Source organism: Vicugna pacos, chromosome 5 (assembly GCF_048564905.1).
Source record: "Vicugna pacos chromosome 5, VicPac4, whole genome shotgun sequence".
Lineage (NCBI taxonomy): Eukaryota > Metazoa > Chordata > Mammalia > Artiodactyla > Camelidae > Vicugna > Vicugna pacos.
The window spans coordinates 92,688,860-92,707,166 of NC_132991.1; the positions used below are offsets into that span (position 1 = coordinate 92,688,860).

At 51.1% G+C, this 18,307-nt stretch overlaps 1 protein-coding gene across 5 annotated transcripts in view; it reads left to right on the forward strand.

Annotated features, from left to right (window-relative positions):
* The window catches only part of AGAP1 (ArfGAP with GTPase domain, ankyrin repeat and PH domain 1), a 510,942-nt gene extending 499,378 nt beyond the window's left edge, over positions 1 to 11,564 (forward strand). For 4 of the 5 annotated variants that reach the window (XM_072961884.1, XM_072961886.1, XM_072961882.1 and 1 more), the window contains 2 exons: positions 667 to 922; positions 3,751 to 11,564. In XM_072961884.1, coding sequence (XP_072817985.1) covers positions 667 to 922; positions 3,751 to 3,954 — 460 coding nt within the window. In that variant the 3' untranslated portion in view covers positions 3,955 to 11,564. The remainder of the gene's footprint in view (positions 1 to 666; positions 923 to 3,750) is intronic. The other variant, XM_072961881.1, reaches the window with a different exon arrangement.
* Positions 11,565 to 18,307: the final 6,743 nt, after the last annotated feature.

The following is an 18,307-nucleotide window of genomic DNA, read 5'->3' on the forward strand; positions in this document are numbered from 1 at the left end:
TATGTGGTATCTAGCAACATTTGCTTCCATGGGAGTGTTTGGAGACCCTGGAATTCTGACACACCCCCTCCCGGGTGGATGAGTTCAAAGCTAAGATTTCCAGGTCACACCAGGTGGGGAAGCCAGCCAGCTACCTGCCCCCTGGACTCCAGCCAAGTGACCACTGATCCTGGCTCTCAGCTGTGGCTGCTCACAGTAGAGCTGGCCTCCAGGCCCCCGTGGCATCTTTCCCGCGCTGCATGGGACCCCCAGCTGCTGGGTGATTCTTCCCAGACCTCCACTTCTACACCAAAAGCAGATCACGTGAGAGCTCAGGGACAGTCCCTGGTCCTCACACCTGAGAACATCAGAACCCCCTGCAGGGCTGGTTAAAACATCCCCAGGGGTTCTGATTTGGTGGGTGGGGGGGAGCACAGGGCCTGGGACCCTGCATCTCTAACAGGTTCCCTGATGGTGCTCCAGGTGGGGACCCACTTTGTTAACTGGAGGGAAACCTGTCCCAGGGGCTTCCTGGCACAGGGAGAAGACACTGTCTCCTGCTGTTTCACTTCTCTCCTCGACGTCTCCTGACCACACACTGCACAGGGTGATGGCAGGGCTCAGAGGTGCAGCCTCGGATCTCCTGCCCGATGGATAGTGACCTCACCTCTCTGGTGATTTTTGCAGGGAGGAGAAAGAGCGGTGGATCCGAGCCAAGTACGAGCAGAAGCTCTTCCTGGCCCCGCTGCCCTGCACGGAGCTGTCCCTGGGCCAGCACCTGCTGCGGGCCACTGCCGACGAGGACCTGCGGACGGTCATCTTGCTGCTGGCGCACGGCTCCCGGGACGAGGTGAACGAGACATGCGGGGAGGGGGACGGCCGCACAGCGCTGCACCTGGCCTGCCGGAAGGGGAACGTGGTCCTGGCCCAGCTCCTCATCTGGGTAGGTCTCCCCTGTGCCCGGCGGGGGGCAGTGTCTCCGCCGGCATCTTTCTTGGGGAAGGCTTATCATTGCCCACCGGAAGTGGGATGCACTGTAAAGAGGGAACTTGGGGCTTAGGTGCGGAGGCCCTGCCTTTCGGCTCACAGTGCGAGAGCCCGCAGGAAGCACCTGGCACTGGGAGGAATGGCATCAGTGGGATGTGCGCTCCCCATGCGTGCACGACGTCCCCTCTGCGCCGTGTTTGCTCAGGTTTCTGCTGAGTTCATCTTTGTGATGACCCTTTTACAAAAAACTCCGATCATCTGTGTTTTTTTGGAAGAGGGATGGAGAAGGAGGACATGAGCTAAATGGTTTATATGGTTTTCCTATGACCAAACCTTTGGGGTTTTCATCCACATAACACAAAAATACTAGACCCTAGGAGGGGAGGGTATAGCTCGGTGGTAGAGCACGTGCTTAGCATGCACGAGGTCCGGGTTCCTCCCCCAGTACCACCATTAAGTAAATAAATAAATCAACCTAATTTCCCCCCACCAAAAAAAGAAATTAAAAAAAAATTTTTTTAAACACACACACAAAAAAAGTAAATGATGAAACTACAAAGACATGAATAAAGTCAACATCCATACCTAAATTAAAAACACTACCACTAGAAAAGCAGGGAGATTATTTTTAAAAAACTACTGCTAGATTCTGCACTTGGAGAGCTGATGTGATAGGAGTTTGTCTGAGGGCTTCTTCCGGACTGTTCTGATTAACGTCTACTGAGGAAAGTGATCTTTTTCATTTCTGTCAGAGCACTGTCATGCCTCTTGAATGGGGAGAAGAAAGGGAGACAGTGATTGTGAGAAGAGGCCTGCCCGTGTGGCCAGGAGCCACTTCTGAGAACCCCACACGCCCTGCATGCAGCCGCCTGCACGCCCTTGGGGTCCTCAGCCGCGGCAAAGGGTGGCTGAGTGTGTCCCTGGGTAGGGAGGGGAGGTGCGCCCTCACCAGGAGTGGGACGCTGTCTAGACGTGGGTCACCTGCAGGGGGCTCCTCCATCCCCACCCGAAGGGCAGGGGATGGGTCTGTCCAGCACAGCTGAGTGTGATGCCAGTTTCTCCGTGTTCTTACCTGACTCGGGGTGGGTGCGGTGGGAGAATTAGATGCACGGACACCAACCACCCAGTGCTCACCTTCGGGTTTGCAGTTGTCTATGAGTCGGCTGGCGCCGCCCTGACAAAATTCTACAGATGGGGGAGCTCAAACTACAGAAATGTATTTTCTTATGGTTCTGGAAGCCAGAAGTCTAAGACCAGGGTGAGGGCAAGCAGGGCCTTCTCCCCACCGAGGCCTGTCTGCTGGCTTGCAGACAGCTGTCTTCAGGCCGCGTCCTCACGGGGCCTGCCCCTGCTGCACAGGCGCCCCTGGTGCCTCATCTTCTTACAAGGACATCAGTTGTATTGGATTAGAGTAGAGCCCCGCCCGTATAACTTCATTTAACCTTGAATGACCTCTTTAAAGGCCCTGTCTCCAAACACAGGCACACTGGAAATTACCGGGGCTTTAGGACGTCAACATATGGATTTGGGGGGTGGGTGTGGGGACACAGTTCCGTGAACAAATTGCATGCCATCTCTTCCTCTCAGATTGGCCAAGAGCTCTTTAATGGTAAACCTTCCCGGAGATGAGAGATGCAACTCCCAGACGTTGTGTGGGAGAGGATGTCAGTCTCCCTTCCTCAAGAGCAAGAAGCTTAGAAACATCCGTGCAGTGTAACTGGTGTCTCCCCTTCTGGTCACCACTCGGTCAGGGATCTGAGAAGGCCCTGATAGGGGGATGCACATCACAGCGCTGTTTACACCAGTGACAGATTTTCCTTAATTTTTTTTTAATGGCAGTTCTGGGGGTTGAACCCAGGACCTCATGCATGCTGAGCAGACACTCTGCCACTAAGCTATCTTCCTTCTCTCCAATGACAATTTTTAAACAAAATGTATAGCAGCCGAGGACAGAGTACCTGAACTATGTTCATAAGGAGGAATATTATATGGTTATTAGGTGTCATGCTTTTGAATAATTTCTAATGGTGTGAGAAAATTATCAGTTCAATTTAGAGAAAGATACAAATTATTTGTGCAGGTTTTGCCTGAGTTACTCATATCTGCGTTTAGAGTCAAAGAGAGATCATCAGGAGGCAACACTGAGAGATTAACCACGATGCTCTCTGAATTGCGAGGTTACAGATGACTTTCTCGTCTTGTGCTCTTAGGTGTTACCTATGTATTTCCTACAGTGAAAATGCATTGCTTCCAAGAGTTTTTTTTTAAGGCGGTAATTTTTTGTATTTACAGTTGGAAAGTCAAAATAGAAGTAGCAAAACTAGAGTTATCCGTTCCTGCTGCACAGAGGAGGGCTTTTAGATGCAAAAAGAACACTAGAGGGGGGAGGGTATCGCTCTAGGGGTAGAGTGCATGCCTAGCGTGCAGGAGGTCCCGGCCTCAATCCCCAGAATCTCCATTAAATAAATAAGTTAAATGAACCTAATCCCCCCCCCCCGCAAAAGGAATTTTTAAAAATAAAAAATTTGTTTTAAAAAAGCACATTCTTTTTGGGGGGCGGGGGGTGATTAGGTTCATTTATTTATTTTTAATTGAAGCCAAGACCTAGTGCGTGCTAAGCATGCGCTCTACCACTGAGCTATCCCCTCCCCCCTGAAAAATCGCATTCTTGAAAGAACACACCTCAGGGCCAGGCTGCCGCCGGCGCTGGACGCTGGCCTCGCTGCTCCCCAGCTGCCCGCCCCTCCCGCCCCGCGATGCTGACGCGCCCCGTTGCCTCCGCAGTACGGGGTGGACGTGATGGCCCGCGACGCGCACGGGAACACGGCGCTGGCCTACGCGCGCCAGGCCTCCAGCCAGGAGTGCGTGGACGTCCTGCTGCAGTACGGCTGCCCCGACGAGCGCTTCGTGCTCATGGCCACCCCCAACCTGTCCCGGAAGAACAACCACCGGAACAACAGCGGCGGGAGGGCGCCCACCGTCATCTGAGGACCGCCGCGCGCGCGCGCGCGGGAGCCGCCCCACGTGAGTCCCCCGCCGCCCGCCCCCCACCCCCTCACCCCCAGCGAAATCACGAACCCGGACAGGCCTCCAGGGGCGAAGAGGAGGCCCGAGGCCGCGGCGTCGGTTCCTTTCCGTAGACTCCCCTGAGCGACAGAGAGGAGCGGCCGGGGGCCTGGGTCCGTGGACGGGAGCACACGGCTCCGGACCCCGGGCCATCGGTGGTGGCCAGGAGACGGAGCGCCGCACAAGGGACGGGGACCGGGGGGAGGGGAGGCGAGCAGCCAGGAGAAGGGGCAGCTCCCCTTAGCTGGCAGTTAAGCACATCAGTACATTTCACCTCTACCAAACGGAACGCTTGGATCTCATCTCTTCTCCGAGGAGCCTGACGGCATAAATCAGAAGCAAGCAGAGTTTGTCAGGTTTGAAGCCCCTATGATGGTATGTGTCAAATCAGTTGTAGCTAATCTGTCCAGGGAGAATACTGGCTTCATTACACTCGTATAGTTGAGTTCCTCCAGCATCACCGCTGTTTAATAGAACATGATTAGTCATCACCGGGAAGAAAGCGTATTAGCCGGAGAGGTAGTTACGCAGCACGCTCTGGTGATTGCCACGATGTGATTGCAATACTCTTAGAAGCATCATATTATCCCAGACATGTTCTTTCGAGCCCTTGGAGCCCTCCTTTCTAAATTCACTGTCATAATTTAGTATCTGTTTAATTTTTCAGTCCAAAGAGAGGAGATGAGGTGCTGAGTATTATTTGACTGCAGTCTCCTTGGTGCAAAAACCAAATGGAAAAAATAAATAAGAGTGACTTGGAAATTCAAAAGGAAATCACGAATTCGGCTGATGACATTTTGAGCACATTTCATAAACTTAAGACAATGCGTAAAAGGCTATTTCTTTTTTCCCAAACCGGAGAGATATTTTGTGTCCTATTGCCAAGGAGGGTGTCTTGGGTCTCAGTCACTCCAGGGCCACGTCGCCCCAGTCACACAGGCTTCTGTATTATGTCTTTAGATGAGATGTGTGAAAATCTATTTGAATAAAAGAAGTTCATAAATATGCATTGATTTTTGCACAGACAAACGGCACCTCTGTTAATTTATAAATTGAACTGGATGTGAACTAATAACACACAACTAGTTGAGTTAAGAGGGTTACAGATCATTGTACATGGGAACTGTTCCCAGCAGTAAACACGTCCATTAATGTGATACACAGCTTTTAAAAAGGAGCGCATGAGAGTAAGATGGTGGTACAATTCGCCTATTAAAATCAGGAAAGAAAAAAAAGACACTGAAGCATTTTAGAGGGGAAAAGAGGCATGTGATTTGTCATTACTCAATGACGATGACTCCTTTTGCTGATCCAGAGGCAGGGGTGATGCTGAGGCAGGGGAGGACTTCCCAGACCCCGGGGTGCTTTGCAAGGGTCCAGCCTGACCACCGCCACCGATCTGGGGCCACAGACTGGCTCACAAGGCTCCCTAAGGTGTTTTTTTGCTCAGTGGTGAAAAGGTCCTTCCTTGTAATGGGTTACCTGATTTTGCTGTCATCATGGTTTCTGGCTGCTTCAGAGTTCCACCACCTTCATCGTGGTGGCCAAACATAGGGAACCAGTTTATGGCACCTTCTGTTAAAAAGAAAAAGGGCAGCTGTGCCTTGAGCCCTTGGGGCAGAGTGACGGGCGGTAGGTGGGGAGAGGGGTGTCACCTTGAAGGAGGACACGGGGCTGATAAGGCCAGGAGCCCAGGACCACGCTCCTCCACCGCCTCCAAGGATGCCCTTGCTCTCATATTGAACCTTTTATTTTATACGAGTTTTTCTTCTTCTTTCACTTTCTTAAAAAAAAAATTTAAAGTAGGTGGGGACAAAAATAAAGCTTTACACAATTTATATGTGGGTCAGTGTTTCATGGGCATTTTGAACCTTAACACAGCTCGGTGGAACTCGGTGGCCATTTCCAGGGTGACAGGTGCAGAAGCCACGAGTCTGGGAGCCTTGACCACAGGTCCCTGATCCCCCCACCTGAGTTTTCATCCTGTATTTCATCACTGTGTGGTTATTTTAAATGTGCATGGGGGAGGGGGAGAGAAATTCCTTCCTAGTTTTGAAGAACGCATTACTCTTCTAATCCAGCCACACACACTGGCCTCCCCACCGCCTTTAGCATAGACTTTCTGTAGTGAACGCAGATTACGGTATAAACGAAGTCCTTAAATTATTTCATTGTAGTTAATTCCCACTATAGGAATGCTTTATCACAGTGAAGCCTTCTTTCGAAAAGAAACGGAATTCCTTGTAAGGCTTCTTTTGGGGATGTATATGAGTGTGTACATACTATTATTATATGTGTTTATAATATATTTTCCCAAATGACTTCTTTTTTCACTTAGCCTTTCAGGATCTGACTGCTAGACTGGTTTCCTTCCTTCCCTCCCTCCAGCGCTGGGACCTCACTGATTCCTCCTTAGAAAACCCGACCCCTCTCCTGCTATTTTTAGCACCATCCATCCGCTCCGGGAGGTAGCCTGCTTTTGTGAGCCCGAGTTTGGCAACAGAGGAAAGGCAGTAGTGGGCTTCAAGGGTTTTCTTTTCAAATAAAGGTGGCTGGTGGCTCATCTGTTTGTATTTCGGTCAAACTAGAAGTCCTTCCTTTGCTGACAGAGCTCTCATTTCCGTCGTAAAGCCTCACTAACACCGAGGCCGGAGAAGCAAGGACCCAGGGCCAATGTCCGACGTAGTTTGGGAAGCCGGCCGTGTTTTCGTTGTTCATGTGACATGACCATGACACGGGAAGCCACTGCTACAGAATCCACGTAACCTTTTTGAGTCAGTTTTTAATTTTCCTTGTTGAAAAACCCACTGGCTAGGGAAAGCACATGATCAGGCGGCCACTTGTGAGGGGACATGCATGGGTGACCTGGACGTATTGCAGACCTCTCTGGGTTTCTTCAGGGGCCAAAAGAACCCTGCAGAGAAAGGACCCTTGGGATTCTGACCCTGCATGAGTGGACCTTGAAGACCGGTGGTGGGGGTGGGCGGGGACAGATAGATGGTTTACCAAGGCAGGGTCCCTTCCGTCTCCTGTCTTCCCAGGAGATGACCCTTCGAGGGTGAGTGAAGTCGTGGTCATGAGTCTCTGGTCCCATGAGCAAGTTTTCAGCTCCCAGTAAGCCCATGCTACATGGATTCGTCCCAGGAAGCAGGTGAGGGCGGTGGCTACTTGCTAATGACAGGAGAGAGCTGCTCTTCCTGAAGGACTTCCAGCTGGAATCCTTAAACCAGCAACTTTTCTGCAGGGCGGGGAGCCCTGGCTGGGGCGCTCTTAGCCCCAGAGCAGGGCCAGGCGCTTCTGCTGCCCACTCAGAGGTTTCCACCTTGGCCTGGCCTCGGCCGTCCAGCCTAGGCACCCATCCTCCCAGTCCTGTGATGCCTGCACACCCTCGGGGTCATTCCCCTCGTTTCCAAAGGGGCTGTCACCCCTTCATTAGGGAAGAACAGTCCAACAAAAAAGACAGTCCTGGGGCTGAGCAGACTATCCCCCTGGCTTGGCCACCCCACCTGGGCAGCCTTGGGCAGCTTCCGGCATCCTGGAGCCTCTCTCCTCCACCATGAAACCACAGTGGCCTTGCAGGCCGGTGACATCCAGACCAGTTTGATACATGTCAGCCCAGCAGGGGGGTGGATGCTCAGGAGACAGGAGTGTCAGAACGTGGGTAGGACAGAGCACAAGCCAGGAAACCTGCCCCCGAGCTGGCCCTGCGGCTGCGAGCCAGTGCCCTGGGGAGTCAGTGCCCGTCCCATTCCAGCCACCAGCCCTCCTCTGCCTCTGCCAAGCCTGTGTGTCAGAGGAGGGAGTGAGGCCCTCTGAGGACCCCTGCTCCCGGAGGCCCCTCTTCCCCGAAGGAAGAGCCCGCCCTGCGCCCACCCCCCACGTCAGCCCACTTACTGAAATGTGCTCTCCATCCTCGGGGTCTGAGTGGTTTTCTCAAGAAGCAAGGGTGAGTCTCGCCCTCACACCATTCACTCCTGTTCTCCTGCTGCTTCAGGCCGAAACCACCTTTCTCTCTCCCCCGCCCTCTGTGTGTTGTCGGTACCACCAGTCTCCCTCCTCCAGACGCCACCGAGAGGCTGCTGGCCACGCTCGTGTCCCTTAAAGTTAGAGTGGCTTTAGGCCTCACTGCCCCTCTCTCTCTCTCTGTCCCTCATTGCGCTTGTGCAGTTGGTCAGGGAGCATCCACCTCGATGGAACCGTCTTCCCTTCCAAGGGTGCTGTTCGCTGTGTCCTGAGCCTGAGCTTGGCAGTCCTGTCTTCCCCCTGGAGAGTGGCCATTGGGTCCTGTCCAACCCCCATCTTGCGCCGTGCTCACAGGTGACGTGGCTCCCTGTGGCTCCAAGCCCGCCAACCCTTTCTCCTTATGTTGAGAATGTTCTGGAAACAAGAGGGGGAAATCCACATTCCCGCCTGACAGGCTCAGAAGCCTCGCGATAATGTGGGTCCTCTGAGCCAGTATGGTCCGCTCTCAAAAGCCGCTCAAAGGACACAGATGATGGGAAAGCAGACCTGTCACCTCTGGACGGGCTGCGGCCCCTCCCCCGCACCTGCTCTGTGTCCCGCGTCAGCCGCCCACAAGGTCGGCACGACTTCTCTGGAGCTCGCCTGGACTGTATTTATGTCCTGAGAGCAAACAAATTGAAAAGCCGTCAGGAAGGAATTCGAATAGAAGTGCGTTGAACCTCCACATGTCTCTTTCCCGGGAAATATAATTTATTTCTAACGGCCTGCCTCCCCGAACAGGGGTTTTACATGTTGTGAAGTCGTGTCTTGAAGTGATTTCCACCCTCATCCTTCACCAAAAAGCTAAACAAGGGCCTTCGGCATCCTGACTTGCATTTCTCTCCTTCAGCCATTAGCGACGTCTTTCTTTGCTGGATTTCCAAGCGGCTTTCTTCAGGAAGCCCCGCGGTCAGTGGGTCTTTGGTGTGGGTGCCCCGCTGCCCCAGCTGCAGGGCGCAGGGAGTCCGGCTCCACCCCCGGCCCGCCCAGGACCGGGTCTGCCCCAGCTCCGCTCTGTCCCCTCTGCCAACGGGCCCTCTGTCCTTCAAGTTTCTAAATCAGGTGGCGTTTTAATCCAGACGTCAGATTCCTCCCGGGTGTGCAGAACAGAGAAGGGGAGCGGGCTAGCCGCTTGGGGTGGACGGAGACGGGGCTCACACTTTCCATTTCCATCACTGCCAGGAAGTAGTCCCTGGAACCCAAGACGCAGTGACACCCGAGAGAGAGAAACACTCCACTCAGGGTCGGCCCCCCGTGTGGGATGTTCAGCAACCTGACATTACGATTCTAAAACCCCAAATTTTCTTCCCCCTAGAGAAGAAATGCTGTCCTGAAATAGATTTTTTTTAATATGAATAAATTCCCTATTAAATGTTGGCTGTCTGCTGCTTTTAAACATAGATTGACATTTTTTTCTAGTTTGGCTCTTTCAGTCTGGGTCCGAGTTGAACTTGGAGGACATTGCATCAGCAGTGGATTCTGTAAAACCAAAAAGTCCGTTTTTAATCTGTGGGGTTTTTTAAGCCCAGATTTTAGAGGTATTTCTGTGTCACCAGTGGAGTAAGCAGCCTCCTCGAAGCAAGGGTTCAGTGACCATGAACTTGAAAACCTCTCCTTACTGCACCTCACTTACAAGGGGCTGCCATTGCTGTCCGTCGACAGCATTTGATTTGGGGGTTTGCACCTTTCTGATAAAAATGTCCTTGTCTGAGGCCCTCATCCCATCCGAAGGGCCTTCAGTGCCAGGAAGCTGGCAGGTCCAAGGCAGATGTGCGAGCAGAGACCCGCGGGCGCTCTGAAGGCTGCCTGGGTACTGGCCAGAGGCTGCTGTGGTTAAAGGCACAGGAGCTCTGGCTTCAAGCCACAGGACACCCACCACGCAGCGGGTGCTGGCCGTGCCCAAGGCAAGGTGCCTGTCAGCTCGGGACTCGTCTCGCATTGGGCCTGGGTGATGTGGCATCTGTAAGGAAGGACCCCCACCACCACCGAGGGTCACGGTCAAGGCATACAGTAGAGCCCCACCTGTCCGAGTGCGTTAGGACCAACCCAGAATTCAGGGTTGGTGAGCAATCTGTGACCTTGTCTTGAGATGCAGATGAAAGGAAGGCGCAGACAAGATGCGAGAATCTTTCAAACCCCTTTCACACACCAGTTGTCAGGAATGGTCGCCCCTAAATTGGACGATGCTCCTGTCTCCCTGGTGCCACACCGGCCTGGGAGCTAGCATCTGAGCTGGTTCAAAATACTCTTGCAAAAAGGAGACTCTGCCCAGCCCCCAGAAGCCCACCCTTGGCAGCTGCTTGTGGAAGTTTAATTACAGGCATGTTGGAGGCTTGATGAGGACACTCAGGGTCTCCCCAACCCTGGTGTAACGCCTGTACTTAGAAACCCCGAGTGACAGGAGGGCCACTGCTCTCAGCTCCTCACCTGACGGCGCACTGAGTCCCCAGGGAGAATGTGCACCCCGCCCGGGGTCTCAGGGGTGGGAGCGTGGAGGATGGACCCGGGGTGCAGGGAGCTGGGGCCAGCCAGGGAGTTAGCTTGTACTCATTGCTCTGTGAACATGCCACGCACCTCCTGGCCCCCCAGTCCCACCCTGGGGCCCAGTGGTTCCCTCACCGGGACTGTTTCAGGGTGCACTGGTGGACTTGAGTGAGGAGCGGGGCTGTTCCGTGGTGGACAGGCGGCGGGTACCCCTAGAAACTGCTTTCTAGCAGTCACACAAACTGGTGTGAGAGACGATGCCTTCAAACCTTGAAAAGCATCGCAGTTTCCCTCCTCCAACTGGGTTTCTCCGTCTAAGATAAATCCAGCTCTGAAGGCTACTGCCCCTGCCCCAGCCTGAGCCCGAGTGTGCTGGGGACGCCGTGTGCACTTGCGCAGGGGTGCCCGGCTGCGCCCCGCCGGCCGCCCAGGGGAGGCGGGGAGGGCTGGCCACGCCAGCCACAGGCACAGTCGCGTGGGCTCCGGGAGTGGCTTCCGGCCCCAGCCGGCCCCCCACTCCCCTGCCCCTGGCTCGGACCTGGGTTCTCACCATGCTGCTGGCTGTGTCTCTGAAAGGGGAGTCTAACCAGGTCAAAGGTGACACCGAGAGGCATTTTTAGGAGGGAACAGGGAAGGCCGGGCCTCGGCCCACCTCTTAGCACATTTCTCTGTTTCTGTAAATAGCGATGTGTAGAAGATGGAAGAGCAGCCTGGGCTTTATCCAGAGATGGGTCTTTTTTTTTTTCCGGTTGTTTTTATATTACCTCATTCAGCAAGTTTATGTTTCACAATGACTTCATGATGCTTTATTTATATTGTTTGGACTGTAATTAAAACCATTGACAGACATTTCACTTTGCTTGTTATTTCACATGATCTTGTTTTGATTAAATATGCCAGTTTGTATTTTCCTGCCTGGGGATTTTTTGTGTCAACTGTACAGTATTCTAAGGGGAAAAAAAGAAAAAGAAAAATGTGTAAAGTAATGGAGAGAGGTGGCTATAGCGTAGAGACCTCTTTCTAATAAAGAAATGAAAATATGTCTATCCCGCTTCCGTGGAGGTTTTTGTTGTTTGGGTTTTTTGCGGGGGAGGTGTCAGGGGATCATTTGCTGGGATTAATCGGGTTTCTGGTCCCACGTGAGAACTCATGGAAGGGATTCTCCCAGGCCCAGGCAGCCCCAGCCAGGAGGAAACTGGCCCGAAGTGCTGCAGCCGTGGCATAAGGAAAAAGGTCTTCTGGCTCCTTCATTTACCAGAAGCTCCGCGAGGCCTCAGTTCCCCCAGCCGGGCTGGGCCCGCAAGTTCCAGATGCTTCTGATGTATCTGCACTAGACCACGCTGCCCCTCGTGTGTGAAGGACGCAGCTAGAGAACAAAACCCTTCCATGAGGGTGTTACTACTAATATTAGCATTGTCTCCTACAAAGTACATTCTGTCTTTACCCCCCCTCCCCGAATCAGAAAAATAGAAGATAAAACTGACCCAAAATGCCACCACTGTTAGCGACTGGAGCACCTTCCAAACACTCCTCTCTGCAGACAGGCAGATGGCCTGTGCCCCACACCCTTCCATGTCAATAAAGATGTGGGGATGTAGCTCAGTGGTAAAGCGTGTGCCCAGCATGCACGAGGTCCTGGGTTCAATCCCCAGCACCTCCATTAAATGACTAAATAAACCTAATTACCCCCCTAAAAAATATAAAGATGGAGCCATGTGATCATAGGACATGCTAGTATTCAGTCTCGGTTGAGATTTCCCCAAGGTACGGGGAGCCCATGGCACCACAAAGTGTCTTGTGGTCTGTGAGACACAGGATGTGACGCCACCCCCTGGGAGGAGGGGGCAGCGTCCCACCCAGCCCCGTGGTCCCACGACCCCCAGCAGGCCAAATACAAACCCTTACAAAGGTCTTCCAGGAAATAAGCCAAACAAGGATGAAAACATGTGCTTTTAGGAGGAATCAGTTCTATTCACACGCTTATCGCTTATCTATTTGGTAACAGATTTACCAAACAGTGGCTCATCACTCAGGGCTGCAAGGGGGCTCGGTGAGGCAGGGCCTGGTGATAAGGAAGACGGGGAAAAGGTGTTGAGTGGGCAGCCCTCAGGCTCTGCCCCTCCACCCTTAGGATCCCCAACATCCAAACACTCCCTTCAGTCCACACACCAGACACTCCCCAGAGTGATTTTAGAGCGTCCCCAGCCGGCAGGCAGCCTTGGCCTCGCTGCTGCTCAGTGGCCCGAGGTCTGTCCCAGGCCACCCCGTCCTGACTGTCCCCACCTCCCCTCCGGTGCCCTTGAGTCGGCCTCAGAGTGTCCATCGCTCTCCCGGAAGATCACAGCCCTCCCACCTCTGGAGTGAGGACTGTATCTTTCACCTTCCTGGGCCCAGGAAAGCTCTGCCCGGCAAGACCGACTACCTAAATTTTACAGCCAGGATTTTTTCCGTGACCACATGCAGTGCTGGCCAGGCTACAACGGGACTGCCCCTAACACGCCATTGGCTGAAACAAAGTAAAACAGCGTTTTCTGCACAACGATATGGAATTCTGTTCAAAGGTTCTGAAAAATGCTCCCTCTGGCCCGAGAATCCAGGGCCTAGGCAAGCCTTCATCACAGTGGGGGCTCCATCAGTATGTGTTAATTACATGAATAAATTCAACATCTAGGAATCTGGCCAAGAAGTAATGTGAATACTTCGACATCTGTGTAAAAGATGTTCATGGCTGCAGTATTTATAATAACAAAATATGAGGAACAAACACAGCGTCTGACAGTAGGGAGACGGTTAAATTGCGGCACATCTATAAAAGGGAAGAGGGGCCATTCCAAACTGTGTGCATCACCTGGGGAAGTGAGACCACGTAAATTTAAAAATCAGGATAAAGGGTGTATGTAAGACTGATCTCTTAAATAAAGATATTTTTATATTCAGAAAAAGTACCCAAAACGTCAGCAATGGCGTCTCTCTGTGGGGAGTCCTGGGTGGTGTCTGTTTCCTTCTTTATACTGCACTCGCCACCTTTTCTCCAGAAGGACGTATTTTTGTATAAGTTATTTTGAAGCCCATTTTAAAGCTCACAGTTTGCCGCTGACTTTGAAGAAAGTGGTTGGGTTTTTTTAATACTGTTACTTTTCACTTGTGCTAAAATTGGAGACGCATTTGTTAATTGATTAATAAATGATTGAGACAAATTGATTAAAAATGAGGAGGTTTTCAGGCCAGGGGCAAACCATGATTTCCAGCATCTGAAGCAACAAAGTTCAAACAGACCTCCTCACTGTGGTCTCAGCACACGAAGCTCCCGGGAACCATCCAGAAAGCCAGCTGGGGACCTGGTGCCTCCTCCCCCACCAAGTCTCTCTTCTGTCCCCCACCCCCCCCCGAGCCCCCTGCTCTCCCACCTTGGATCACAGCTGCTCCCCTGCCCCCTCTCGTCCCCTCCAAACCTTCCTCTCGGCAGCCAGTCCTGGGATCTGATCTTGCTCTCCCCCACTAGAAACTTCTTCCCCGCTCCCCATAGTTCTGACCAGAAAGTCCACAGTCCTAAAGGTGGCCCCATGGTCTCCTTGCCCTGCCCTCCCACCTCGCCCATGCCCCTCCCCCCGCCCCTCTGCCCGGCACCCTCAGCTCCAGCCACAACCCCCGTCCTGGCCTCCCTCCCTGCTCTGGACCTCTGTCCACCTCTTCCTTTCCCTGGGAAGGCACCCCTGTCCGTGGCCAACTCCTTCTCATGTTGGGGTCTCCATGACATGACTCTTCCTCGAAGAGGCTTCCCCACCCTAACCCCCAGCTCAGCCGGGCCCCCAGCTTGCATTTGGTTCTCCTTGACCCTCACTTTGAGTTTCTTTGTGGGGTAATTCACCCGGCTCCTGTACCCGACTTGGGTTCCATGACCGTGGATCTGTCTGGTCACCCCCAGGGCCCAGCCCAAATAGCGCCCGGATGAAGGCACATAGAGACAGGTAGAGGCCCCGTCCAGCGACGGCCGGGCCCTGCTGGAGCGCTCAGGCGCCAGTGGTCCCCTGGCACATGTTCTCTGGGTGGTTCCGCCTTTCAGGCCTTACCCATCCTGCCCGGTGGTCATGTCTTCCCCTACCCCGAAGCCGTCCCAAGGCACTTTGGTGGAACCTTAGCCGTGACCTGTGGCCCAGGGCCAGGGTCTAGGTGTGGATGTGCGGGGCTCTCTGAGGCCCCCGTCTCTGGGTCCCCTGGGTCCCCTGGTGAGCCCTGAGCAGCCCCCACCCAGGGGGTCCAGCCAGGCTGTGCAGGGACAAACCCTCCCGTTGGCCGCCAGCAGCCAGCACGGAGCGCCGTCCCCAGCACGTTCCGCGGAGCCGCCAAGCCACAATTTATCACCATTCAAGTCCAGTAAGGCGACTAATTGGCCCATAAATGTGGTCCGATAACTGCACCTGACACCCAAAGACACTGCAGGCAATTAGCACTTATTTATTTGCATATGGTATTGACCAACCTCTGCCACGCTCGCCTCAAGATCCATGTTCTCAGAGCTGGAGGGAAAAGGATCTCATTTACTGCACTACAGAGGGCACACTCCCCTCGCACACACTTGCACACGCCACACACTGCACACACGAACAGGGGTTTCCAGAACCTAGTCCTGCTGCTCCCAGCTGACGAATCCAGTGATGCATTCATGTGCAGGCCCTTTCTTGCTAAATACTCAACAGATCAGGCACCTGAATGGCTGCCCCGTTCTGTGACATCTGCCCAGGTGACTCTGCACCGGGCTGAGAGGACAGAGTAGCCCAGGACCTGTGCCCTGGTTGGGCGGGCTTGTGAAATACACAGCGATCTGGTCGCTGTCATCCCATCGCATGCATCTCGGCTTTGCCACACCACACTCAGGAACGTGCCTTCCTCAGAGATGAGGCGCTGGCCTGGAGGCCGAGTTCTCAGAGAGCGGGAGCTCTCTGAAATTGCAGCTTCTCCCAGGACCTGAGCTATCTGGTATGGAAAACGGAATATTGCCTTTTTTCAACAAAATGTCATGCTCATTGCCAAAACAGTGTATGGAATTGTTTGATATGTGGACTGTGCACTCCAATGGCCTGGGCTCCTACATCCTCTGAGTACTCATCTGTAAGATGGGTGTAAGACCCACCTTGGAGACTTGTGAAGATTAAAGAGTTAATTCATGGAAGTACTTAGAACAGTGCTTGGTTCTTAATGAGCTCACAGTAAGTGTTGAAAATCATCACTGTCATTATTATCCAGAAAATCTGGAACATTCAAATAAGCAACGCCTTACAAAACTCTAATCCATATGCAAGCAATAAATGTTGTGTAGTAGGTGGGAAGATGTTTATAAAACAGAGTGAGAGTGTGCAAAAAGCAAGTTATCAAACTATGTGTATATCATGAGTTCTATTTTGGCAGGAAAAGAATACACAGAATTACACACACACACACACACACACACACACACACATATATGCCCCGAAATATGCCAGAAGGTCATGCAGCAACTTCCTGCAGGAGTGCTCACTGAGATTATTCATGATTTTAATTTGTCCTCCATTTATTTTAATTTTCTGATTCATCTGAACAGTGATTACTTCTACAACTATTTTTCAAATAAGGAAAGACAAAGAAATGAAAACTGCTAACCCCTCATGTGTGCCCTTTCAGGCCTCTAAAACATACCTATGGGCTTCTATTTTAAAAAATAAAACAACATTCTTCAAACAGTCTTGCAGCCTACTCCTCCCTTCAGGTGTTTGTTTTGGAAATTTCCCAGCCAACAGAAAAGCTGAAGACTAGAATATTTCAGCGAACATTCAAAGATGCCTCATTCGTAGTCACAGGTGATTCCTAGACAGATGGCAGTAGAACTAGATGACAGATACAGAGGTAGCTAATAGACAGATGGGACAGACAGACAGACAGGGAATGTACACACACGATGCCGAACCATTTAAAAGTGAATTACCAACATCGTGATTTTTCACCCTTAAATAAATAAGCACAAGGACTCCGTCTGTCGCAGCGGCAAGACCATTATCGCTCCCAGGACAGTTACCATTGATATGATGTAATATGCAGCCCATATTCAAATCTCTTCAATTGTCCCAATAATGTCTTTTAGAGCTGATTTTCCTCTCATCCAAGATCCAATCAATAATCACACAGAGCCCTTAATTGTCATGATAACCTACTTCTTTAAACTTAAATGAGCATGAACAACTTTTCATGTCAAAAGAAAAATTAGCTAATCTGATTTAAACACTCAACCAGGAAGGAGGCCGCCTGGTTCCCAGCACTTCACCAATAGGGTGCTCTTTTTTTTTTTTTTCAATTTGGAAAGCAAAAACTAGGCTCTCTTGGCTTACCTGCATTTGAACTCTATTGGAGTGGAAATGTTTCACGTTTCCTAACAGTTTGTATTTTGTTGTCGTTACCTTTGCTCATTTGTCTTTGGGTGTATTTATCTTTTTATTTCTTTATTTATTCCTTTTCTTGGTAAATTCAGCCTCTCAGTTATATCTTTTTCTTACTGATGTGGGAACTCAGAGGATATTAACCCTTTACATTGCACATTTAGGAAATGTTTCTCATTGTCTCATTTCCTTTTTAATGTTGGGATTTTTTAATGTACGGAATTTTAACCCTTATGTCCTCAGATCAGTCTTTACTTTTAGGATTCTTGCCCTTAGTGGTGTACTTAGAAAGTCCTTCCTCACCGAGATTATGTAAAGCTCAGTTTCTTTTCTAGTACGCCTCTATTATTTTATGATACTTTACTATAGTTAAACTTTTCATTCATCTTCCATTTGTGAAATTTTGATTTTTTCCAAATGGCTAGCTAATTGTTCAAATTCCCTGTATTAAACAATAGGATGGAAGTCCTTTTCAATATATGACACAAATTATGAAATACTATTATTGATAGAATCATATTAGCCATTAAAAAGAATAAAGTGGACCTCCATGTACTGACATGGAAAGGCGTCCATGATATACTGTTAAGTAAAAAGTCAGGTTCAGAGCAGTATGTTGACACGTAGCACGTGACCTCCAAAGCAGAGGTCCCATGCATGTACATGTTTGCTTGTATACACACACACACACACACACACACACACACACACACACGCTCTGTAGTCCCTCTTGGTCTCCTCTGCTGGTTGCTCCTCCTCCTCTTTTGACTTCCAAATTGCAGACGTCCCAGAACTCAGTTCTCAACCTATTAAACTCTTTGTCACAAGACCTTTGTAAATGATCTCATCTAGGCTCAGGGCTTTCAAGATTTGCCCTTGACTTCCAAATTTATACCTCTGCCCTGAGTTCTGGACTCTTATATCCACTCGATAGGGATCTGGATGTTACATAGTTAGGAATGCTTTGGTTGTAAATAACGGAATACTCAAGTAACAGAGGCTTAAGCATTAAAGACATTTACTTGCATCACACAACAAAATATTTAGAGGCAGACAGTCCAGGTCTGGTGCTGTGGCTCAGTAGTGTTACTTTAAAAAAAAAAAATTCAGGTTCTTTCATGCTGCTCCTCTTTGTTAGCAAGCTGTCTCACAGTCAAAAGATGGCTGCCACAGCCCCAGACATTGCATTCATGAACATGGGATAAAGGGGTGGCACTGGCCACATCTATCCTTTTTGTCAAGAAAGCAAAGTCATTCTCAGATTTTCCACTATTCTCCGGAAAATTTTCCCTTTGCGACTATCTCTTTGGCCAGAACTTGGTCATATGTAGAGCAAGTATCTCTCCTTTCTAGCCCCGGTTCTGTGGGTGGAAATGAGAAAG